At 39.9% G+C, this 25,482-nt stretch overlaps 1 protein-coding gene across 2 annotated transcripts in view; it reads right to left on the bottom strand.

The window, feature by feature from the left end:
- The window catches only part of MOCOS (molybdenum cofactor sulfurase), a 120,818-nt gene that overhangs the window by 14,269 nt on the left and 81,067 nt on the right, over positions 1-25,482 (bottom strand). For both annotated transcript variants that reach the window (XM_073003944.2, XM_073003945.2), the window contains exons 7-14: positions 24,787-24,903; positions 22,510-22,959; positions 21,687-21,849; positions 16,609-16,690; positions 15,871-15,995; positions 13,755-13,848; positions 5,695-5,821; positions 2,032-2,136 (exon numbers count right to left, since the gene is read on the bottom strand). In XM_073003944.2, coding sequence (XP_072860045.2) covers positions 2,032-2,136; positions 5,695-5,821; positions 13,755-13,848; positions 15,871-15,995; positions 16,609-16,690; positions 21,687-21,849; positions 22,510-22,959; positions 24,787-24,903 — 1,263 coding nt within the window. The remainder of the gene's footprint in view (positions 1-2,031; positions 2,137-5,694; positions 5,822-13,754; positions 13,849-15,870; positions 15,996-16,608; positions 16,691-21,686; positions 21,850-22,509; positions 22,960-24,786; positions 24,904-25,482) is intronic.

The following is a 25,482-nucleotide window of genomic DNA, read 5'->3' as shown; positions in this document are numbered from 1 at the left end:
AAATAAAATTCTTGCAACTTTTGAATGCATACAAAAATTACAAGAAATGAAACAAAATTGAAAATATTGAAGGAGAGTAAAAATTTGAATTAAAAAGGATTTGAAGGATTAGGGAAAAATAGGATAATAATAATATTATTATTAATGATAACAATGTTTCTAAAAACAGCCTTCAAACAAATTCAGGTTATGAAATAGGAATTCCAAATCAAATATATGGTTAGGGAAAGGTAAAGAGAAACCTCTCCTAATAATATGCAAACAAAGAGACACACAAGATGCCCAAGAGACAACAGCAAGAGTTTTGCAGATCACTGGGGGGAGGACGGGGGAACTAGGTAAAAGTTTGATGCACTCTGTACAAAACAGGAACCAGGTGCTTAATACAAAGAAGACATTCACAAAGGCTATGAGAGAAAGAAGAACAAGGAATTAACAGAAAGATTATGTATGCTGCAGGAGAAAACAGGAAGCAATTTAATGAGGTGGGAGAGGAGGAACTAAACCAGGAAAGAAGGAGTAAAGGATTTAAGTAAGTAAAAGTAAACCACCAAATCTGCTAAACCCACCATTCCAACCTTGGGTCCCCAGATGTTCCTGAATGAAAACTCCTGAAAGCCTTCACTACAAGCTGTGCTGACCAGGATTTCTGAGAGCCACGATCCAAGAAAATCTGTGGACACAAGGTTGGGGAAGCACTGTACTAAACAAATTCCCAGTACCAAAACACTCTCACTCTCTTCCCCCTGCCACCCCCTCTGTTGAAGGCCAAAAGATCATGGAAGAAGAAAGAGGAACTTTTCTGCCTGACCCATACTTCCTTCCCCAAAGCTCAGAGATGGAAGAGCCTCAAAGCAGAGTGGGCCCCATGATTAGAGAAGGTGGACCTGTCAGTCAATCAGCCACATTCCCTCCCCACCATCTCCCACACGCAAGCATTTTCACAGAAAATTATTTTTGGAAACAGTGCCTGCCTTTCTAAAAATGACACTGCCTTTGTGCGGGATCCAGTCAGACAGAGAAATTCCGTTTAACCTTTCAAAAGCATCAGAATTAATCCAAAGCGGCCAGTGTGACTTTGAATTCTGCCAAGTCCCATGCACTTCCCTACTGAGCAGTTCTATTCTCCATTTGTAGCTTTTGAAGCAGTCACTGTGCAAGCATATCAGAGAAGAAGCAAAACTCAACAAAAAAGGCTGAGAAATTGGTCCTGAGCCACAAGAGCTCACATTAAAATATAGCAGTTAGTCTGTAAGGCGCCACAATGTTTTTGTTTCTCTTTTATTTAAAGTTTTATTTTGCCTCTTGTATGATCATCTCCATTTGTCCATTCATTTACTTGCATTGGGGTCCAATTTAGATTGCAGTCATACTAAGTCCCCACAGATTTCAGTGGAACATTAATTAATCACAAATAAAGTGGGAATTAGTCTAACTCCAAACACTGTATGAATTAATATACACACACACCCCTCACAGAATCCAATCCATCTTGGATTTTTTGTTTAATCCAGCAAGGTTACTGTAGTGATCACCCTGCCTATGCATATGTATGAGTGTATCGGCATGCACCAATAAGAACTGTTGGGAGGCAGAGCCAGGGGAACATAAAGGGAGGGTCGAAGCAGATAGAGGGAGCAGATAGTCAGTGGGGAGTTGAAAAGTAGTTAAGAGTATTAGAGAGAGTTAAGTGTAGAATAAGTTATTACAAAACTACTGAAATCTTTAATGTCTTTTAGGAATCTACTAAAGTGAAACTCAAGATTTGAACTGTATTCAATAAACTTGGTTTTGTTAAAAGTTACATGCAGTATGGACCTCAGTCCTTCCAAGTAAATAATGTTGACAGAGATCAACTGGTGGCAGCGTAAATAGGAACGTGACATGAGCCTTAGATTAGTGAAATAATCCAGGGACAGGCAAGGGGCATGTCACAGTTGCATATTATCTTTAAGAAGAAGGAACCACTGGGAAAAGGGGGCAACTGCACCATCAAGTCACAATTTGTAAAACTCGTGTTTGGATACAGACCTTTCTGTCTTTAATGGCAGACAGGCTCTGAAGAAATTCCTTGTTCCGTTGGCCGGTTTGTTGATCAATGCAGATAACTAAACACCTGTGGCAAGGGCCCATGACCTGAAATATGTAGAGAAAAGACTCAGAAATTGTTACTTACTCAGAACACAAAAGATCCCACTTTTAAAAAAAACGGAATCTAGCGATTCCTGCCTTGTATCAGTCACTCCTTTGTGGCAAAATGTGAGCAGGTTCCTTTCATCACTTAACTCCCAGTGGCATTTCAGTTCTTCTGCCAAAGGGCATCCCTCCACCACCATTCTTGCTCTGGTCGAAAGAATGTGGTCTTGCCTTTATCCCTATTTTAATACTATTGTGCCAATTTCAAATAAAAATGAGAACAGAAAGCACATCTTTCTTCCCTCATTCTGACATATTGTGCGTAAGAATGGTGTGCCTACCCATGAGATACCAGAGTGGCAGTATAGATATAATGCAGTTATAACATTAAAGTAAAATGGGAAACTGCTTTCTTCCTATATGGGTTAGAGTGGGAATAGTTTTTTAGGGAAGAACATGACTAGCAAGAGGACAAGCTGCTGCTATAAGGCTAAGAGCATATAAACATATGGACAGGCAGTAACAACATTCAGGGGGATACATTTTGCTGCAGAGTTTATTGACATTTTCATTCCCACACCTACATGAATTTGCAAGTGTGTTTGTGGCAGTGAATGCAAGACAGAAAAATCATTTGAGAAAATGTGGCATGGAAACAAGAGATAATGGATAACAATGGTCTGGGGAATAAGTTATATTTAAAGTAATGGAACACAGCTCAAACATTCAAATCCCAAATTCATGACAGAATTACAGATTTTATTTTACAGATTTTAATCCTTAAATATACCCTCTGATGTTTTCTCTTCAGTACATGTATTACCAGAGAGGAGAAAGCCTTGATTGGTGTACCAGGCCAGTAGGACATAGCATAGTAACCCTAGTTAGTCCTAATAACCTTAACATAAAGGTAGAGAAAGATGGAGACTGGAAAAATTAACACACAGCCAAATATTGTGAGCCCAGAGAAAGTCTGGGTGCTGAGGACACTGGTGGACAGCAGGGGAAGGAGTGGATAGATTTAGAGGGAAAACCGAAGTAGATAAAGCTCTCTGATAGTTATAGCTTACCACCTGCCCCTTAGAACAGTAATCTTCCAAAAAGCTTTATTTCCTGGTTTGTCACAAATCTTTGGGAAAATATGGGTACAGGATCTTGTTTCAGCTTTTGGTTATAGAATCAAAATAAATCAAATAAACCACAAGTTCCAGCCATATTTGTGATAATGGGGTGTTGTTGTTATTTAGTCGTTAAGTCATGTCCGAATCTTCATGATCCCACGGAACAGAGTACGCAGGATCTTAACAAACATTTAAAAAAAGCATAGAGTAAGGCACTCGTGGTTGGGAAGATGGCTGTTGTTTAAACTGTTTTTTAAACTGTTTTTTTTTAAAGATAGGGTTTGAATGTGGATCCTTAAGACAGAGCTTCTCCTTAGACCTTGACTACGGTGCTACAAATAAGAACCACAGGAGAAACGCAAAAAAAGAGGACCAGCTAATAATGCCTCAAAATATTTGTACAAGTGGCTAAATGAACCTCTATGAGTCATATATGGGCAGCCTAGAATAATATAAAATATAAGGGAATACAGTAAAAACATAGCAAAGAGCAGCCTGAATGTTGACAAAACCAATGGCAACAGTTAAGATGGTCTACAGGATACCCTCTTCTGCTCACTACCATTCACACTTGTTGAAAAACAGCCCTAACATATATATAGAGTGGTGGCCTAGAGCACAGCTAGAATCTAGATATACAAAAGATAAAATAGAAGGCTTCTACTTAGAGCAAACGATTTTTGACAAACTTTTATTAGGTTCAAAAGAACAAACTGTTAAGAAAATGTATAATTATATGTTGGAAATTAAGATGCAAGATGAAATGGTTAAGGAATGTATGATTAAGTGGGCACAAAATATAGGGCATAACATTGATATTGATCAATGGCTGAAAATATGGCAAAATAATATAAAGCTTACAAGATCGGTGAACTTTAAAGAGAATATATATAAGATGTTTTATAGATGGCACATGACCCCAGAAAAATTGTCAAAGATGTATACAGATGTATCAAATAAGTGTTGGAAATGTGAATCACAAGTGGGAAGCTATTATCATATGTGGTGGTCATGTGGAGTAGCGAAACAATATTGGAAAAGAGTACATGTAATGTTGGAACAGATATTGCTCTGTAAAGTGCCATTAACCCCAGAACTGTTTTTATTGAGTATGATACCTGAAAATATAGATAAGTCAAAGAATTATATAGTTATATACATAGTTACGGCAGCTAGAATTTTATATGCTAAAAATTGGAAAAGATCAACGGTACCGAAACAAGAAGATCTTATTGAAAAGATACGGGAAATAGCCGAAATGGACATTTTATCAGAAGTTATGAAGGACTATCCCCTGCAAAAGGCAGCAGAAAGATGGGATCTATTTAACAAGTGGACTGAATCAACAGGCAGCTTGTGAACAGTACATATTGAAAGGAGAACTGAATCTAGAAGGCAGAAAAGAGTAAATAGAATAATTTAAAATCTTGATATGGCAATAGGTACAGAATGGATGAAAGTATGTTATTGTCTCCCCTCTTCCTCATCAATCCCAATTCCCTTTTCCTTTTTGTTATCCCTTATAAAAAATAAAAATACAAAAAAAAAAAAAGAAAAACAGCCCTAACAATTGCTTTGTGTTTGAGTAAGAAGTAGTTAACTGATGAAAAAAGGAGCCAGCTTCTGAGATTTTCCCTTGCATAGTGTCACTTTGTGAATTGTAGTGAGCAGAAGATGATATCTTATAAACTATCTTGACTACTGTGAATTGTATTGAGCAACAGATGGTATCCTGTACACTATTTTGATTGCTGCCATTTCTGTTGTCAGCATTCAGGCTGCTCTTCGGTATGTAAAGCTTGGCATTTTTTCCCCTGCTGGCAATGTAGGCACAATATTGTGTAGCAATATCAGGCCATTTTCTGCCTTTTTGAACCATGTGGGTACAGAAGCACACTCTCCCACATTCATAAACCTGAGATTTTTTTAAGAATTGTATTTCCATGAGATCCTTCAAGTGACTGTAAAATAGCAGGACTTCAGCAATAAAAAAGAAAAAAAAATTAAGAAGAGAAATGTAGCCCTTGAAAAGCTGCAGCAGAAAAGATTGATGAAAAGGCAACATTTAAAATGAAGTAGTTGGAAAAATGCATTGTTAAGTCATTGATACTGTTCTCAGTGAAATAAACAGGAGATCTTCTGAAAACAGCCCTTTACTAAGGAACGCTTGGTGGGATGGACAGAGCAATTACCTCCAAGTTACACCGACATGTTACTGTTAAATGAAGAACAATGCCTTAGCATGGAACTGCTGTGCCACCACTCAGGTGACAAGTCTGTAAACATATAGAGGTTCTTCTTAGACCCTTGGAGCAAGAGGTCTTACCAGGATCAAGCTATCAGTTTCTTGTTTTGATCTTTGCTTTGCAAAGAATTGCACTTTTCTCTTTCTCCACATGCTTAATTGCACTAAAGAATATTTGTGACTGTTTTATACCTTGAAAGTGAGAGTACCAACAGCAATCTCCTCCCACAGGTCTTCTTCAAATGGCTCATTTGTACTGATGACAATGTTGGCACGGAAGCGACCAATGAGTTGTTCCATGAGAAGTGGTTCACCTAATCTGGTCAACAAAGGTGGCAAAGAAAATAGCATGTAAAATTACACGGATGATTGAACATTTGCGTAATTGGAGAATATGCAGAATTATGTGTAGTGCCAGGGGCCTTTGCATGAGCACAAATCTATGTAATAATAAATCCAGGCTTTTGAACATAAATACAAAAGTACAATTTTGCTAATGCATAAAAACCCAACATAACAATTCCACATGAGCAAATAAAATCAAGCAAGAACATCACCAGGTTAAAAAAATGCAATCATAGTTTTCTAGTAGTTGTAGCAAGCACTGCCACCATATGAGTAATAATAATAATAAAGAAGAAGTTTTCTGCTACTAATTTTATTACTCCATGCTGTGGTATTCTATCAAGTATTATGAGAGCCAATATGATAGAAATCTTGCTCTTGGATAGGCGCATAGTGAGCAAAACAATAAATAAATGTACAACATTTTCAGTGGAATTACATCCAAAAACATTGTTTCACTGTTTTTGCAGGACACCAAGAAATCTTCCTTTGAAGAGAGGAACTAGGTGGGTTGATGCGTCTCCTGTTTATGACTGAAAGCTGTTAGTGCTGCTGACAGTAAATAAATTAACATTTCATATGTTTGCTTAAACTACACTTGTGACACAATTTAACAGTGCCCCTTAAGGAGCTAAAGCAAAATGTGACCTTTTGTTTTCTCCAGTTCCATTCAAAACTGTAACCAAAGTTTTCCATTTTGGGACATGTTTAGAAATATATCAAATAACAGTTTGAGGAGAATCTTTCAGCCAACATTTGTCATTCACCCTCAGATAAAGTCTATTCAACTTGAATTAATGAAGTACTATTTATGGCCCAAATCCTGGCCATAACACACTGTGTCAGCAGAATCCAAGCAGGGATTCATTAGTTGGCAGGAATTTGTCCCTGCATGTTACACCATTTGCCTTCCACTGGTATAATTACACAACAGGATTTTGGCCTATATTATTTCTTTAACATCTGTATATAAAGTTGGAAATGGTACATTTTTCCATATCTAATTCCAAAAAGATTAAATATGCTGTCCTCTGAAAATGCCAGCCACAGAGACTGGCGAAACGTTAGGAAGAACAACCTTCAGAACACGGCCAAGAAGCCCGAAAAACCCACAACAACCATTAGATCCCGGCCATGAAAGCCTTCGCGAATACACTGCCAAAGTTGTTTTAAAACATAGACAATTAGTCCTCCTTGTACATTGTACTCAAGAGGTGGTGGTTACTGACATCCAGCGCTAGAAAGGAGAGGTAAAGAAAATATCTGAGAATTAGGATTAGAAATGGGCACAAACCAGCAAAATGGTGTTCGTCTTGGTTCATTGTCTTTAAAGACAATTCCTTTCTGGAATCCGGGCTCGATGTCTCTGCATGTGCACCTGCCTATCAGCTGAGAGGTGGATGCATGTGCAGAGGCAGGCAGCCAGGATCCAGCTGGGATGCTTTTAAAAAAAATCAGCTGAGAGATGGATGCATGTGCCGAGGCTCCTGGCTGGCTGGTTCTGCACATGTGTCAACCTCTCAGCTGATAGACAGGTGCATGCGCAGAGATGGCAGGCCAAATTCCCAGAAGACAGCAATGGTGGCAGTGGCAAGACAAGAGAGGGAGGGGATGGCAGCAGGAAGGAGGCAGAGGGCAGGCTGTGGGGAGCAGTAACAAACCAGGAAGTTCAGAAAAGCACTCAAAATGTTTGTGGTTCGGGTCAGTTTGAGTTCTCCAGTTTGGATGAACCTCAAGCGACCCAAATCAACAAATTTGTGATTTCTAATGAACTTCCTGGTTTGTTGTTCAGCTCCTGCCCATTTCTAATTAGGATAATGGGAAGAATGGTATTGCCTGTTAGAGGGCAGATGGTGGGAAGTGTGTGATTGGCAGCGGGAAGTTTCCCTCATCCACTGGTCAGGTGGGACCAACATGGAGACTCACACAAGGGGTTTCTCTCTGTCCTCTCAGAAAGACTTTTAAAACTGTCTTTTAAAATACAAGTCTTGTGAAAATTTAACTTAAGACTAATTTAAATTAATATTTAGCTGGGGAACACACAGCTATGTGTTATTTATTTATTTATTTATTTATTTATTTATTTATTTATTTATTTATTTATTTATTTATTTATTTATTTATTTATTTATTTATTTATTTATTTATTTATTTATTTATTTATTTATAACCTAATCTAAGATGGATTATACTATATACAGTATGTGTCTTCCTTTGGCTTCCCATGGAAACATCGGGTTGGTTCTTCTAGGAGGAGAATGCTAGAGTGCTTTTAGTTTGATCTAGCAGGGCTAGAAGTCAAGTGGGCCCTAGAAAGCATGGCTAACAACAAGGCCAGTGGAGGTGATAGCATTCCAGTTGAATTATTTAACATCTTAAAAGATGACGCTGTTAAGGTGCTACACTCAATATGCCAACAAGTTTGGAAAACTCAGCAATGGCCAAAGGATTGGAAAAGATCAGTCTACATCCCAGTCCCAAAGAAGGGCAGTGCCAAAGAATGCTCCAACTACCGTACAACTGCACTCATTTCATATACTAGCAAGGTTATGCTCAAATCCCCCAAGGTAGGCTTCAGCAGTATGTGGACTGAGAACTCCCAGAAGTACAAACTGGATTTCGAAGGGACAGAGGAACTAGAGACAAAATTGCTAACATGCGCTGGATTATGGAGAAAGCCAGAGAGTTCCAGAAAAACATCTACTTCTGCTTCATTGACTATGCAAAAGCCTTTGATTGCATGGACCACAGCAAACTATGGCAAGTTCTTAAAGAAATGGGAGTGTCTGACCACTTTATCTATCTCCTGAGAAATCGAAATGTGGGGCAGGAAGCAACAGTTAGAACTGGAAATGGAACAACTGATTGGTCCAAAATTGGGAAAGGAGCAGAGGTGGGATTCAGCAGGTTCTCACCTATTCTATAGAACCGCTTCCTAAATGTACTATTGGTTCTTAGAACCATTTGTTGGCCTGAGATGAACGAAGGAGGAGGGGCCAGGTGACCAGCGATGAGTGGGGGGGAGGGGGCACAATTAGCTGCCTCCCTTCCCACACCACACTGAGCCATCTGAGGTGGGGTGGAGATGAGAGAGATAGAGCCCTGGAAAGAGCAGAGGCATCACTGGGGGAAAGGGGGAGGATGAGTCCTTGATGTCACTGGAGGAAAGCCCATGGCCTCGAGGCAGAGGGGGTGATTGACAAGGCATGAGGGCAGGACACAGAGGGAAAGAGTTTTGGGGTGAGACCGCTTTAATCAAACACCCAACCATTCTTGTTTTACTATGATTTTTTTCAAGTTAAAGGTACTGTACCACATAAGACTGTTGCTCTGCCTAGAAACAGGTTTTTTTAAATCTCAGAGAATATCCAATGCATTAACCAGTGACGGTCTCACTGATCCATGCAAGCAAGGTATGCAATAGAAAAGCCACTCACACCACAAAGAGATCACACCCAAACCTCCAAGCCTCATTTAGAATAACAAAGAACTCTTCCTCCTGCCCCAAAACTGACAATTTCGGGAGACAAATGGCACACAGATGGCACACTCTGTTAGAAGGAGGAAGACAGCTATCAGTATTTTAACACTACTAAGATTTACTGTTCTTGAAGGCCATATATCCAGGGCCAAGAAAGGAAAACACATAAACATATCAATAGATAAGGGGAATCGAAACTCTTCTCTCCAGACATTCAGGCGCATCTTGACCACAGGTCAACATGGGGGGGGTGAGGGCCGGAGGGACCCCGAGGGGGAGGGACCATCATGAGAAGGCAGCATTTTCCAGAATGAGAGTATACTAATCAAGCATTTGTTGATATTGGTTGTTGTGGGTTTTTCGCGCTCTTTGGCTCTGTTCTGAAGGTTGTTCTTCCTGACGTTTCACCAGTCTCTGTGGCTGGCATTTTCAGAGGACTGGAGTGTTGAGATTAGCTTTCAAGCTTTCATTTCTGAGATTACTTTCAAGTAAGTATGCTTCTTTTTGTTCATAGGATTTTTTAAACATATGAGACATGTAATTTAGCATATGATGAAATATAGATATGTAGAATGGTACACAACCTTTCCAGGGTGCTATATTGACCAAAATGAGTACAGGCCATACCATTTCTGTGGGGGAAAAAATCCCGGGTATAAAAGGAGAAAGGAAGGCCATCCCCCAAACATCATCAGGATTGATTCCATTCTTAGCAGGAGGGGAAAAGGGATTATCCAAGCGTGGCTGTTTGTGTGTATGCATGTGTGAATTGAAACAGGTGTATTCTCCTTGCTTAAACCATCTTGATATCAAGGGGACTTCTGTGTAAATATGGAGAGATCCAGGTTGTCCACAGATTAAATATCATTTATCGACTGGAAGATTTTGGGGGGGGGGAAGAGAGTTTTTGGAGTGAGTCAAAGCGAGTTTAACTTCCATATGATGAATCCAGAGTTCTTTCCGGGGGAACACCCTGAGTTCTATTGAAGTTCTGTAAACCGCCTGGCAGGCACAGGGCAGGATAAATAGTTATATTCTTGACTTCCCCAGGAAAGCAGCTCCAACAGATCTTCTCCAAAGCAACATCCCCTGCTTGTTTCCTGAATTTAGCTGCAATTCTCACAGTAGCTGGCGGTGGGGAAATCCATATTTCTAACAACAACATACTGCTGCGAGTGATCCCTCCTGTCATAATAATAATATGAAGCATTTGGAGATGGGCTGGTCTGGAATTGACAGTTAAACCCCATAAACTTGACAAAATACTTGACAAAATTGCTAGCACCTGTTTGTTGGCATGGTTCAATACAGCTGTGAGACTCTCTTTGGGACCCAGCTTAGGAAGATTGTCATGTTGAGTATCTGCGCATTCAGATTTACCCCTGCATCCTAAGTGTATGCTGGAGGCTGAAGTAAACCAGAGCTGCCCTCTCCAATTAATAGGAAACAGTTATTTGGATCCATACTATCTGTGTGTTTGGTGGTGGGAAGGGAGATGAGCTTTTGTGCTCTTTATTACCTTTTTCCATCCTGACCCTGTGCCTTGCCTGCTCCTGCTTGACGGCTCCAGGGTGGAAGTGCCCTACTCTTCCCTATTATTATGCGATACCTTTCATTCTCCATCCAACACTGCTTCTCTCTGTTGCTCTCAGAGGATAGTTTAATCATGTGTGCCAGTTTCCATGAACTTGCCCCACCACCAGCTTCCCATCCCTCAGCCGCCTTTTGTTTCTGAGACACTGTCACCGGACTGGTGTCTCTGTGTCCGTCTGTCTCACTCATGGGAAAAGTCATTTCCCCGCTCCCTCTTTCTCTCCCTCTGGGCACAGTGCCACCTAATTCGTCCAGTTCCTCTGGCTGGGCACCTAAGGCTGCTCTCCTCCCCTCTTTGCCACTCCCTGAGGGGGGGAGGGGGCAGCTTCATCCTTGAATTACCCCTTTTATGGCATGCCATTGGGGGGGGGGAAGAGAGATCAGCATGGAAGCAGGGAATAGTGGGGTGCAGGGGGGGGACAGGCATCCACAACAGGGAGGACAGCAGGGGGAGGAGCAGGACGCGTGTGTGAGAGAAGGATTGACAGCCCCTTCCATGCTCAGGCACAGCTGCAAGTGCCCGGTGCAGAGCCTGCACTCTGAGCATTGTGTGTGTTTATGTGTGTGTGTGGGAGAGGGAGTTCTGACCTGCCCCCTCTGGACAGGTCAGAACAGTGACACCGAAGGTCACTGTAGATGCCACAGTCAAAAGCACCTACCCGCCACTGTGGATACTGTATGGGAACCAGGTTGGATGGGATGTACTGTGAGTCTGGTGTGCTGTGAGGACAACTCACCAGCCATGCCATCTGTGCCACAGTGGCATGAAGGGAAAGAGGGAACTGAGAGGAGGAAGCGGCTGCTGAGAGTGAGTGGGGGAGGTGGAGCCTGCCAGGGCTCTGAGGGAAGCTATCATCACAACCAGCGCGGCCACCAACACTAACGCCCCTCAAAGCAACTGGCGAGGAGAAGCGGTGGGTGCAGGGTGGAGGGGAAATGATGATGAGGAGACCTCAGAGGAGTCAGTAACTGAAGGACCGATTGAGGTGGTGGGGTTGAGGTGGAGTGGCGACAGATTGAAAAGAGACCATACCTTCCAAGCCAGAAGGAAGTGGGGGAGGGGAAGAACTCCACAACAGGTGTGCAAAGGCGGCCTCCAGGTAACAACAAGCAAGGCTATCAGTCATTTCAGGAGCAGGAAAGGGGAGGGAAGCAATTTTAACTGGTGAGCTATACGGTGAAATAGGAGGTAAAGGGAAGGAGAGATGTGTCAGTTCTCTGTCAAACCTGGTCATAAGCACCCACTGTGAGGTGTGTGTTTGTTTGTGTGTGTGTTTGGCACATGCCCATGGTGAGGGTAACAGCAGCGGAATGCCCAAACAGATACATTTATCTAGATGTCTTAATCATGTGAGAAGTAGTTGTGATGATAGGCAGTAGGGAGACCACTGTGGAAGAAACCCTCATTGGATCCCACTGTCCTGGGCATTCATTCATTCATTCATTCATTCATTCATTCATTCATTCATTCATTCATTCATTTAATTATTTATTTATTTATTAGTCATTAGGACATACAGTAGAACCTGTTGTTAATTTATTTGAATCCCACCACTGGAAAGGAGTACAAGGCTGTATATTGTTTCCCTGCTTATTTTATCTTATACGCAGAATGCATCATGCGAAAGGCCAGACTGGAGGAATCCCAAGCCGGAACTGAGATTGCCGGAAGAAATATCAACAATCTCTGATATGCAGATGATACCACTCTGATGGCAGAAAGTGAGGAGGAATTAAAGAACCTCTTAATGAGGGTGAAAGAGAAGAGCGCAAAAAACGGTTTGAAGATCAACATCAAAAAAACTAAGATCATGGCCACTGGCCCCATCACCTCCTGACAAATAGAAGGGGAAGATATGGAGGCAGTGACAGATTTTACTTTCTTGGGCTCCATGATCACAACAGATACTGACAGCAGTCACAAAATTAAAAGACCCCTGCTTCTTGGGGGGAAAGTGATGACAAACCTTGACAGAATCTTAAAAAGCAGAGACATCACCTTGCCAATAAAAGTCCGAATGGTCAAAGCTATGGTTTTTCCTGTTGTGATGTATGGAAGTGAGAGCTGGATCATAAAGAAAGCTGACCGTCAAAGACCTGATGCTTTTGAATTGTGGTGCTGGAGGAGGCTCTTGAGAATCCCCTGGACTGTAAGAAAAACAAACCTATCCATTTTGAAGTAAATCAACCCTGAGTGCTCACTGGAAGGACAGATCCTGAAGCTGAGGCTCCAATACTTTGGCCATCTCATGAGAAGAGAAGACTCCCTGGAAAAGACCCTGATGTTGGGAAAGTGTAAAGGCAAGAGGAGGATGGGACAACAGAGGACAAGATGGTTGGAAGCTACCAACATGAATCTGACCCAACTCCAGGAGGCAGTGGAAGACAGGAGGGCCTGGCGTGCTCTGGTCCATGGGGTGATGAAGTCGGACAGGACTTAATGACTAAAGAACAAAAGCAGGGCTTCTCTTACAATTTTTTTTAACAGCAACTGGAAAATAATAATAGGCTAATGATTTCCTCAAGGTCTAGAACTGACAGTGTGGTTAATATAAGTAAGAAGGCAGGGATGATTTAACATATTAGGCTGAATATGGTATAGATAGGTATAGATTTACCAGATGAGCGGGATATAAATCAAATAAATAAATAAATAAATAAATAAATAAATAAATAAATAAATAAATAAATGAATGAATGAATGAATGAATGAATGAATGAATGAATGAATGAATGAATGAATGAATGAATGAATGAAATATCTTCTTCTTGAAAAAGGTTAAAAAATACCCCAAAGAAGGAAATGCACAAATTCATAAGAAGAATTACGTACCTTTCAGCAACTTGATCTTTCAGTTTTAAAATACTTGTCCTGTTTACAAGGAGATACTGTGCTTCATTCACCAGAGACAGTAGTTCAGCTGCAGCTGAAATATATGACAGATATTAAACAGTGAGCAGTGCATAAAGAATTCAGCTTTTCCCCAAAGATTTCCTCTAGTGAGAACAGATACAAGAAAAGTAACCTGCTGCTGCTGCTGCTTGTAGGAATGTGCCACCAGGGCCATTCTACACCCTCTTTTCTTTTTAAAAGAATCTTATGTGCTAATGATGCACATATTTCCAAATTATTGATAATAATATTTGAAGAACTGTATTCTGATCACCTTTGGGAAAACTCAAGAGAATCTCCTAGGATGCCCTCCATGAATGTGTCAACACTGACCAAGCACTAATGTCTATACAGTGGTGCCTCGCATAACGTTTGCTTCGTTTAACGTTTTTTTCGCTTAACGTTTATTTTTTCAGAGTCAGATTGTGCTTCGTATAACGTTTTTCCCTATGGGCGATTTTCGCATAGCGTTTTTGGGACCATGCTTCGCTTAACGTTTTTTGTTTTAGGTCCCCTGCTTCACTTAACGATGTTTTTTTTTCAATTAAAAAAGTGTCTTAGAAGGGTCAAAAATGGTTCTAAATGCTTGGATTCGTTAGAGGACCCCTTAAGACATGTGCAAACCTGATTTGGCTTTGATCTGACTTTTCGTTAATTTTTTGTGAATTTTTGTTTTTTGGCCCATAGGAACCAATGGACCTGTCAAAATCTGACAGCTCCATGCTTTCCTATGGGGGAGAAAACAATTTACAAAAAATTAACGAAAGTTCAGATCAAATCCAAATCAGGTTTGCACACAACTTAGGGGGTCCTCTAACGAACCCAAGAATTTAGAACAGTTGCTGAGTCTTCATTAATTTTTTGTGAATTTTTTCTTCCCCCATAGGAAATAATGGAGCTGTCAGATTTTGACAGCTGTCAAAAGTTGGGGGAAAAAATTCACCATTAATTAACGAAAAGTCAGATCAAAGCCAAATTAACTTTTGCATCCGTTTTAGAGGGTGCAGAAGCTAATCCAAGCATTTAAAACCATTTTTGACCCTTTTATGACACACTTAATTTTGCAAAAATTGACTTCGCAAAGCCATTGAAACATATTGAGTCAGCTACAATACATTCCAATGGAGGATACATTGTATCGTTTAACGATGTTTCCTATGGGTTTTTTCGCTTAAGGACGGCAATCCGTGCCTATTGGAACGGATTAACCGGTTTCCAATGCATCTCTATGGGAAATGGTGTTTCGCATAAAGTTTTTTTCGCATAAGGTTTTTTTTTTGGAACCAATTAAAAACGTTATGCGAGGCACCACTGTATTTTCAACAAGTAGCAAATTAACACAGCATTCAACTCAATGTTTCTATCTAGGTAAAGGTAAAAGCAAAGGTTCCCCTTGACATTTAGTCCAGTTCTACCCGACTCTAGGTGGCAGTGTTCATCCCCATTTCCAAGCCGTAGAGCCAGCGTTTGTCTGTAGACAGTTTCCGTGATCACATGGCCAGCACGACTAGACATGGAACGCCGTTACCTTCCCACTGAGGTGGTCCCTATTTATCTACTCGTATTTGCATGCTTTCAAACTGCTGGGTTGGCAGGAGCTGGGATAAGCGACGGGAGCTCACTCCGTTGCCCGGATTTGATCTTGCAACTGCTGGTCTTCTGACCTTGCAGCATAGAGGCTTCTGCAGTTTAACCCGCAGCGCCACCATGTCCCTTGTTTCTATCTAAGCAGGCAATAACATGAAGATATTTTCAGATGTATTTTCAAAATCACAGTTTGGGTCTATAATACATTCAATATGAATACAGTGCTACTGATGATTTGAGGAGCCAAGTGGTTAGGGAGAGTTTTAGTCTGAAACTTAGAGGTTTTCCAAGTTCTATATAAGTACTGTATCTAAATCCAGCCCATTGTGCATGTATTTTTTAAAATTTTCAATTTCTTATCACAGTAGCAATTCTGATTTTTACCAGTAACAGACCGTATAAATCATGCTGACATTTCAGCTTTGTAGCACAAGACTACAAAGCAGCCATGCAAAATATACGCATATACCTGTTTCATCTTTCTTATTAGCATTTCTTTGGGAGTCTGAACTCTGCCTGATGAGGCGACACTGCCGGCCAAGAAATGTAGAAAACCAATCAGCCACTCTTTCTCCACAGTCATATGTCTGTACTCTGAAAAGAAGGGGGGAAAAACATAGAAGCAATCTGTCTAAACTGCAAAATTACTGTCATCTGGCAGTACAGTATATAGCTGGATTATTTATTATCTATTATTCCTACTACCCACAGATCCATTATAGCATTTTTATACCAAAATGTTAACAATAATTGTTCCCCCTGATGATATCTGGAAGAACTATTTAGTCAACTCTGGATGTTATTCACTATCACGTACCTAGGACAGGTGTACTGTACCCCACCCAGAGCCCATGGGCCCCAAGTACAGCTGTGTGCCACCTCATATCTCCCAGCCACCACCAAGAAACCACAGCACTGCCGCCAAAGGTGTTTCTGCCATTGCTGTGCAGTCTTTGATGCTGCTACTCTCACTGGCAATTCCTGCTAATTTCTTCCTACTCACTACCTGCTGCACTCCTGCTACTCAATAGTCACACTGATGAGCACTCTGGGACATCCTTGAAGACAACACACTAGGAGAGGGATGAGCAGACTTCCAAAGATCATCCAAATGTAGCCATTGTGTTTGTGTTACTGCTGCCCATGCTCTTGTCTAGTAAAGCAGTCCCTGTGGTTTTAAGCAACAGAAGCACCTTGTGTGTCTCACCTATGCGAGCAGACTTTGCTTTGACAGATCTTGGTTAGGCCACCACTGTTTTCTTCTAAGGACACAGAGATAGGCTCCATCCCTATCGGGAAAAGCACAGAGAAGTATTGTGTTACAGCCTAATCTAATCACAGGTGTTTGACATAGAATAAACATAGAATTCTGCAAGCAAAATGAGTTCCTGGCTGACATATTTCACAGACTCTTAAAAATGGGAATGGATTTATTTTGCTTCTTGCTGGATTGGAACAGAACCCTGAAGAAAGATGCAACACTTTCAATGGAAAGACCACAGATCAATTGCAGAAAATGATAATTCTCTGGGATAACCGCACTATCCATCTGAAGCACCCATACATGCTGCAACATCTGAACAAGAATTCCTGGACTACCGTATTCTTGCTTTTCAGCAAGTCCTATGCAAGTGCAATGAATGATTCTAACCACATCTAATACTATTTTTGACCTTGTGAGTGGCCTTGAGTTCTAAAAAGATGGAACATGAATCAAATAAATAAAATAAACAATAAATAAGATAGTATGCATGTAAAGCTTTTACCTCTAGATCTGTTATATTTTCCATGTTAACATCTGCATATTGTAGATCTTGCATTGGAGTAGAAACAACAAAAGCTCAAGAAAATTAATATTGGCCTTATTGTGTAAGCCTGTTGTTGTTTTTGTTATCCTTGAAATTATTCTATACTTTTTTGAAAAACTTCAGCCATTGATATGGGGAATAAACCAAGTTGGAAAGGAAAAAAGGCAAATTTGCAATTTCTGCTGTGACAAATAGTTGAAGCTGTCAGAACAATCAGGAGTTTGGTCATTCCCTTTTTGTTGTAGAAAAAAGCATGGAGAAATCTACCCAATCTCACTGGTTCCCATGGAAAAGGGGGAAATGATCAGTTTGGATGTCTTGCTTAAAGAAAACAAAAATATTTGTATCGGATGAAGCCACATCTCCATACATCTATCTTTAGTGGACAGAAAATGCATGAGAGGGGAAGGCACATGATAAAGGAAGCAACAGGACAGAAGGGGCCACCTCAAGGACTCTATTTCAGAGGGGGAAAGGTCTGCAGTTAGGTTAGTCACAGGTAATACCTAGGGACTACAGATAAATAGGGTATGCTCCCAATAACAGTGTAATGAAAAAAACATGCAAGATTGTATTTTTCCTCCCAGCAGCCTGCATCACTGTTTTTTTTGTCACTTCAGTGAGAATGTTTGATTAAACAGGGCTTCACGCATAATGGGATGGGCAACTGTAGCTCTCTAGGAGTTGTGCAACTCCTGCTTCCTAGTCATCAAAGTTGTTGTTGATGGATTGGTAGGAACTCTAGTTCAACATTATTTGGAGCACCACTGTTGCCCACTCCTGGTTTAAGAATATCCACTGAGTGAATATCCACTCCATTTTTCTTAATATTCTTTCCTTTGGTTGCCACCTTCACTCAGAACACAGCCTCTTCTCTTGAGTCTCATTCTTCCCTTCGTACTAGAATTGTCCTCTTTCGGCTCCTTGGTTCTTGGCTTTCTCCAGTTGGCTGTGTTCTCACAATGTCCCTGTCACCGCCACAAATCTTACACACTCTGTCACTTCTTCAAATACTGAAGCCATTCTTGCTTTTGCAATATCCAGTTCTTCTTTCTCTTGCAACCTTCCTTCATTTCCTTTTGTCTTCATCCCCTTCAAAATGTTCTCAACGTTCTACCAGATCTGCTCCTTCATGAAAAGCCAGCAATCTAAAACTACCACACACTGTCTGTCCTCACCAGTTTCTCTGTAGTTGTTTTGCTCAGAAGACACACATCTATGTTTTACTCTGTGATATTCTGGCTGGCTCTTGACTTTCCCTTCAAGGGCTTGTTTCCATTTAAATATTAGATGCTCTACGCTTGAATTAATGCTGTGTCAAATTAAAGGTGTGTTAAAAATTCATAACTCTTCAAAGTGCTACATCCACAGCCTCCTCCTCTCTCTCCCTCTCTCCCCTTCTAATATAGACACACACACTTTCACTCCTTCTCTCTCTTTGTTTTATGGGTGTATGATGCTGATTGCCTTATATGTGATTAACACTCATTTTCAAGCTTTAACAGAATAAAAAAAATCAAAATGCTGTTATATGAAAACCTTTCTCCCTTGGCTTTTAGTGCATGAGGTTTTCCTAATTGTCCAGAGTTTAGTGCAAAAAGATCCAAAATGTATGTCGTTGATTTTCTGTACAGTGGATATAAAAAGTTTACACACCCCTGTACATCTTGTACAGTGGATGTAAAAAGTTTAACCTCTGTTAAAATGTCAAGTGTCTGTGACGTAAAAAAAATGAAATAAAGATAAATCATTTCAGAACTTTTTCCACCTTTAATGAGAACTTTTAACTGTACAACTCAGTTGAACAACAAACTAAAATCTTTTATGTGGAGGGAAGTAAAAATAAAAAAACTTAAACAATATGGTTGCATATGTGTGCACACCCTCTCATAACTGGGGATGTAGCTCATTAAAGGTGGAAAAAGTTCTGAAATGATTGACTTTTGTTTCATATTTTCTACATCACAGACACTTGACATTTTAACAGAGGTGTGTAAACTTTTTATATCCACTGTAGATAATGCCCACAGATAAATGTAATTAGAACAAAATCCACTGTGGTTTGCTAAACCTACCTCACATCATGGTTTACAAGAGAATTAGGTGTAGCTTCTTTAGAATGTAACATAAAACCATAGCTAATTACAGAAAAATAATAATAATCAATCATGTCATCAAGTTGATTCTAACTTGAAACAGTCCTTTATAGCATCTTCCTGGTTTAAAGTATTCGGAAGTGGTTTACCATTTTCTTCTTCTAGGAATGCCTTGCAACTAAGCAGCTTGCCCAAGGCTACACAACCTGGTTTTTCTCTTGGGAGGCACAGGGGGGAACCAAATTCCCTGTCTCTGGCTATGCAGCCAGGTACCCATCTCACTGATGTATCCAGCCATCCCTTCAAAGGAGGAATAAATTCATTCCAGAGGTAGAAGAGGGAGGATGAGGAATATATGATTTACAAATTATGATTTGCAGAGAGCTAACATTACTCTAGGTCAGAATGATAGAGCTTCTGTAGAGAAATACGCTTTGGTACCTGCAGGTGGCTCCAAAGGATATTTGAACAAGGATATAGCTGTGTTTTGTGTGGCTTTGATTCTCCAAGGATACTTACCAATATATAATTTTGGAGTTTTGCAACTTTACTCCTCCTATGTCTCATATGCTAATATTGGCTCAAATCTATTGCAGCCACTGCAGCTACTGCTTATAGAAAAGACCACCTTATCACACCTCAATGTGAGTTGTGTAATAAAATGAAAATATAGGGTTCTTTCAAACACACTGCAGAGGGGAAATATGGTTAATAATGCACATTCAAATGAAATAATACAAATGCTTGTTACTGTTTTAAATAGATGCTATAGGAGGTTTTCATCGGGCAAGATCAGAGGCAAGGGAAATACCAAACATAAAATACTTTCAAGGGCACATGTAGGTGTGACCGCCTCCTCATACGTCACAGAGGGGACGCCACTTCACCTTTCTTTCTCTTAACATGCTGCCACCAACCACACACATATATCTGACTCCTCAGACAAAGGTATGGATTTTAAAAATAAAAATTATTGTTTATTGGTACAACTGTATATGGTAAATCAATGTATGGACTAAATACGTCAATCTATAAAATAAAGAATCCCTTCAGTCACTCTATCACTCAGACCTTATCTAACACAGTACTTCCTAACATACATGCCCTAACTCAAACTCTCTCTTCCCATCCTAGCTAATCTCCCCAAAATCCCCAAATCTCCCTTCACTACATTCACTCCCCCCTTATATACATTAACTCCACCCACTGAAGTCCCACCTCCTGTCCTGCCATAGGCAGATAAACTCCAGCCATAGCAGTGACAAGCAGGTGACATCATCACAGCCGTCACAGTAGGTTTCTTCAGTTTTAGCCTCCTTGTACCACAATGAAATATTTTAGTTCCCCAGGACCACATTTTGCTGCAGAATCCACCCAGAAGTAGATATAAAATGTAAGCATTCTAACAAGCTGTTGTCTGCACACTGGTAAACAATATCTCCAAATGCCCACACTTGCTAAGTATAGGTTTATCTGCTATCACCAAAAAATGGTTAGAACAAAGAACATTCCTACAAATATATTTATTTTTGCCATTGGAATATTTGTTTATTCCAGATGATGTAGGATTTGGGGCTGGGGCACATTCCCAGTGTGGTGTATTGGACAGAATGACAGATTAGGGTTTGAGTTCCCGCGTGGCCATGGAAACTGAGGGAGTGAAACTGGTAAAACCATTCCTAAAATTTCTCACTTACTTTGAGGGTCCTTTTCAAAGAGAAAGGCGAGATAAAAATATTTGAAATAAATAGATAAAGAAATAAATTAATTAAAAGCCCTATTAGGGTTGCTATAAGTCACTTCCAAGTCGACAACACAGAACACACACACGGGGGGTGGGGAACTGTCCCTTGTTTTTTTTCAATGAACCATGATGTAGCTCACTGGGACTACATTTATTTGGATGTAGTTGCTCAAATAAATGAATGACAGCACCCTCCAGAAGTACATTATTATTGAGACTTTTGAGGAGAAGAACATGAAGGTACATGGGTATGATATGCCCCTGCCCATAGAGAGGGTGAGTGTTCTGTGATACATTGCTCAAAATCCTGTTTGTTTTTTCTTTTCCATGTGTACAACAGCTTATTGTGTATGGTTATCTTTTATCCTCCATGCTTACTTACCTCCTGTAGTTTTTAATGAGATGACACTGTGGCCTACAAATGTGTAACTATAAGCAAAGGATTGCTGGAGCAATCACAGAGCACACTGCCGAGAGATCAGTTACCTTCAGCAATTGCCAATGTGATTTTAGCCATTATTTCTGCCACAATATATGGAATCCATAGCAACACGTCAGAAATATCAGCAGTTTGTGATCTTGCCCATTTTACAGCAGCAAACAATCTCAAGAAAAAAAGAACCCTTGCTTTACCAACCTTCTGCCTGGATGATCATCACATCCTGCTCCAGGTCAATCAAGGGTTGTACAAGGCACAGTCTTGGTTCCTGCTTTTGAGTGATGCATACTCCATTCGGATTTGCAACCATCCAACTGCGGTCATACAACAAGCCTTGATTGCCAATAGGCCACTCTATAACCTGAAAGGGGTGAAGAGTTTCATTTTGAGTAATGACAATGCCTGTAATTGTTACTTGGAGGATAGTGAGGGCGTAACAACACACCTTTTTGCAAATAATGTCTGGTAATGAAATTATTTCCTGCTCAATCAACAATCAGATGTGAGAGTGTGACTGAGATGAGGAAGCTTTCATAAAAGTGACTATAATGATACTGACATTCATTAATACACTACAAAACATACTGCACAGGAAAGCTAGATTCTAGGTCATGCTTTAGAGACCACCCACATATTTCAACACACCTCATTCAAGAAGAAGAAAAAATATCACCACCAGTGTATATTATTAACTCTGAAAATGAAAAGCAATTAAAATCTTCAAAGAGTGAACTTTCAAAAAGGGCCACAACAGATGACATATTTTGTTGCAAATGTATTTTTAATTATAACATTTCTTTGTAATGCAAATATGGTTCCTTTCAATTATAACATGTTCATTACGTTATATAGCAGAGAAATGTCAAAAGTCTCCAGTGAACACCTTCCAAGGAAGCTGAATCCTGAATAAGCACCAGATCCCCTGAAACTCTTCGCTGCTTTGAAATCGAGTAACTGTAATATCAACAGAATTAACAAAATGATATAAATCTCTTAAAATATCACAGAAAAAAGGACTTACCTCAAAAGCAGCACATGATTTGATTGGGTAGAGATAAATGTTGGTTACAGTGACTGGCCTTCTACCATGCAGCTGTGCTTCCGCTGACGTTCCAAAAACATCAGGCAGGCCTCTTTCTGGATGCCTGTTTGTGGGCTGTAGATTGGTTGGCATAATCACTGGAGCTGAAGGAGTACTATGCTGGGAATCCTTGATTATCCTTTTGAGAGGCACGCTTTTTACACCGTTGCTATTAGAAGTGTGGCTATTATCTTGAGCAGATGCTAGAGACTCTGAAATATTCTCTCTTGGGACATGAACTACACTGCAGCCAGAGAGTCTGGTGGTTATAATGAAGTTCAGAAAAGTACATGCATCTTCAAATGTTGACATATAGCCAAAGGAGATTCTCACTGAACCAGTGGGACATCCATCAATTATATCAATGTCATCTCCACAAATGTGACCAGCCTAATTAAATATAAACAACATATATATTTAAGAGATTTTGAACATTTTAATTCACTCTTGAAATGTATTTTTTTATTTTCCCAGTAGTAAGATTCTGGGAAAAACAAAAACAAAACACAGATGGACTGCATCAAAGCAATGTCTCCAGATCAGGGCAGAAAAAACTCCAGGGACAAATTTCACTCTTGTAGACCCTCCCAAGGATCACCTCCAGTGCCCATTAAACCCAAACTAATTAGGAGTGTACTTTTGTTTCTGTAAAACCCCTTGGGCGGGAGTTCTTGACAAACCACATCAGATGGGAGATGCTGTGACTTGTTCTAAAGGAAAATCCTACTTTTGAATACTTTTAATGGCTGTAATTTCCCCCTTTTCAGTAGAGGAAGTCATGAAATCTGGCAGCTACAAGATTCCCACCCTTGCTCCATACGCTGTCCTTCAGAGCAGGAGCCATCCCATTTTTACTGTCACTTCTTCCCAAGCCTTAGCCTTGAATATTCACAACCTCTAGTCTTTTTTTAATGCCCTGCTTAGACATCTGAATCCTTCTTTACTAGGACAGTGGTGAAAATCTACTTCTTCCATCAGCACTTGGAGATCATTAATTATTAAGTGTACTGGTGTGGTTGCCTATTTTAAACAAAGTTTTTTACTGTGATTTTAAATGCTGGCATTAAATATTTTTTCCATGGGTTTTTATGCTTTGTTTATCACAGTAAAAATGAACATGTTGTTTATAAATTTTAAAAGCAAATAAATAATGAACAAGCTCCACTTTCTACCTCTGTTGATTTACTGTGCTCAAATATGAACATTTGAAGATATTTAGACCAAGGCAGAACATTAGTATATTGAGAGCGATCCTGTTTACCTGATAACAAGGCTCTCACTAAAAGTGCCAGGGAACTGAACCCGGACTCTTTGCATAAGCAAATGTGAGCTTTCTCATAAAGCCATTTGTCCTCCTTGTGCCTACCTACTAAATATGCATCTAGCTTGACAGGGGGATAGGGGAGGCATGCACTAGAATGATGGCAAATGGGGTTATGGCACTGCTAAATCTTGACCTCTTTTGACATGGAACCTAGTGCATGGGAGCTGTCTTTACGCTGCAGCAAAATGCATGAACATACAATGACTAAAACTAGAGAGAGCTAGTAGTAAGAAATCTTCATCAGGTTCACATTTGAGATTTGACTTTAGCAGTACTTGGGAGCTTATATTCAATAAAGCCATCATAGTGGATCTTAGTGGGATGTGCTAGAAAAGAAAGTGGATCCATGGTATTGGAGAGACTGTAACTCCCTATATAATGCTCCACAGGTTTTAAGTCCTTTTTCTCAGTCTCACCACCCTCATAGGCACACTTCAAATGACAGGAGAGAGAGTGTTTCTGGTGGCTGCTCACCCCAATCCATCTGCCGCCCCCCAATCCATCTGCCAGCAGTCAAATGCCTTTTTAGAGGTAAGCTTCTAAAAAGTAAACTGTTGGCCAGCCATGAATTTTAAATGGGGAGCTGTTTTTAAAAAGTCTTGTTAGTTATTTTAACAGATTTTATTTCATACCTTTTAATGACTGTATGTTTCATTGGTTTTCAATAGTGTAACAATATTATATTTTGAATTGTTTCTAATATTTTTGTTTAAAAATCTTTTGTAAGTCACTTTACTGGGAGCAGCGTGAGGTAGGAATTACAAACAAACAAACAAACAAACAAACAAACAAACAAACAAACAAACAAACAAACAAACGAAGAGGTAGTGGAGGAAATATGAGCATGCAGTTGTACTCTGAGCATGACACAGGGGGACTAAACACACACTGACCTGGAGGTTCTTTCTGATATCATCAGAGGTGATCCCCAAATGCTGTTGACAAGCTCCAGTATTACAAAAACATCCCGTGCGCAAGTGGATGTTGTAGAGTCCAGCCAGCTTGTCTACCTTGTGATTTTCACAGGGCCAAAGAAGAAAAGATTATGATTGTATTTATTTTATTGATCATTTATTTATTTAAAATATTCATATGCCGTCTTTCTTGTAATAGGTCCAAGGTGGCTTACAATATTTTAAAAAAGCATTAAAAGCTAAATAATAAACTATTACAATATTTTAAAAAGCATTAAACATATATATTATAAAAACTCACAAATAAGAGCAATATTAAATACCATAAATAAAATAATCCCTTTTTAAAATCCGATTTGTAAATCAGTCATTTAAAGGAAAGCTTGCCTGAAGAGAAAGGTCTTCATTTTCTTGCAGAAGGACAGCAAAGATGTATGTTTTAATGCTATAAATCTAGTTTTTATTAACATGATGAGCACAAGAGGATACCCACATGCACTCCCCCACACACAAAGCAGTTAACAATTTAGTTGTTGTAAACTCCTATGTAATGTGGGTAACAATCATTTGCATAACTATATCCCAGTGAGATTGTACAATGATGATGATGATTATGATGAAAGTATCTTTGTGGAGCCCCATCCTGTATCTTCATAATACACATAAAGAACAGAC

The sequence above is a fragment of the Pogona vitticeps genome, chromosome 6 (assembly GCF_051106095.1).
Source record: "Pogona vitticeps strain Pit_001003342236 chromosome 6, PviZW2.1, whole genome shotgun sequence".
Taxonomy (NCBI): domain Eukaryota; kingdom Metazoa; phylum Chordata; class Lepidosauria; order Squamata; family Agamidae; genus Pogona; species Pogona vitticeps.
The sequence above is the reverse complement of the archived record's forward strand: the minus strand, read 5'-3'. Positions and strand labels throughout refer to the sequence as shown.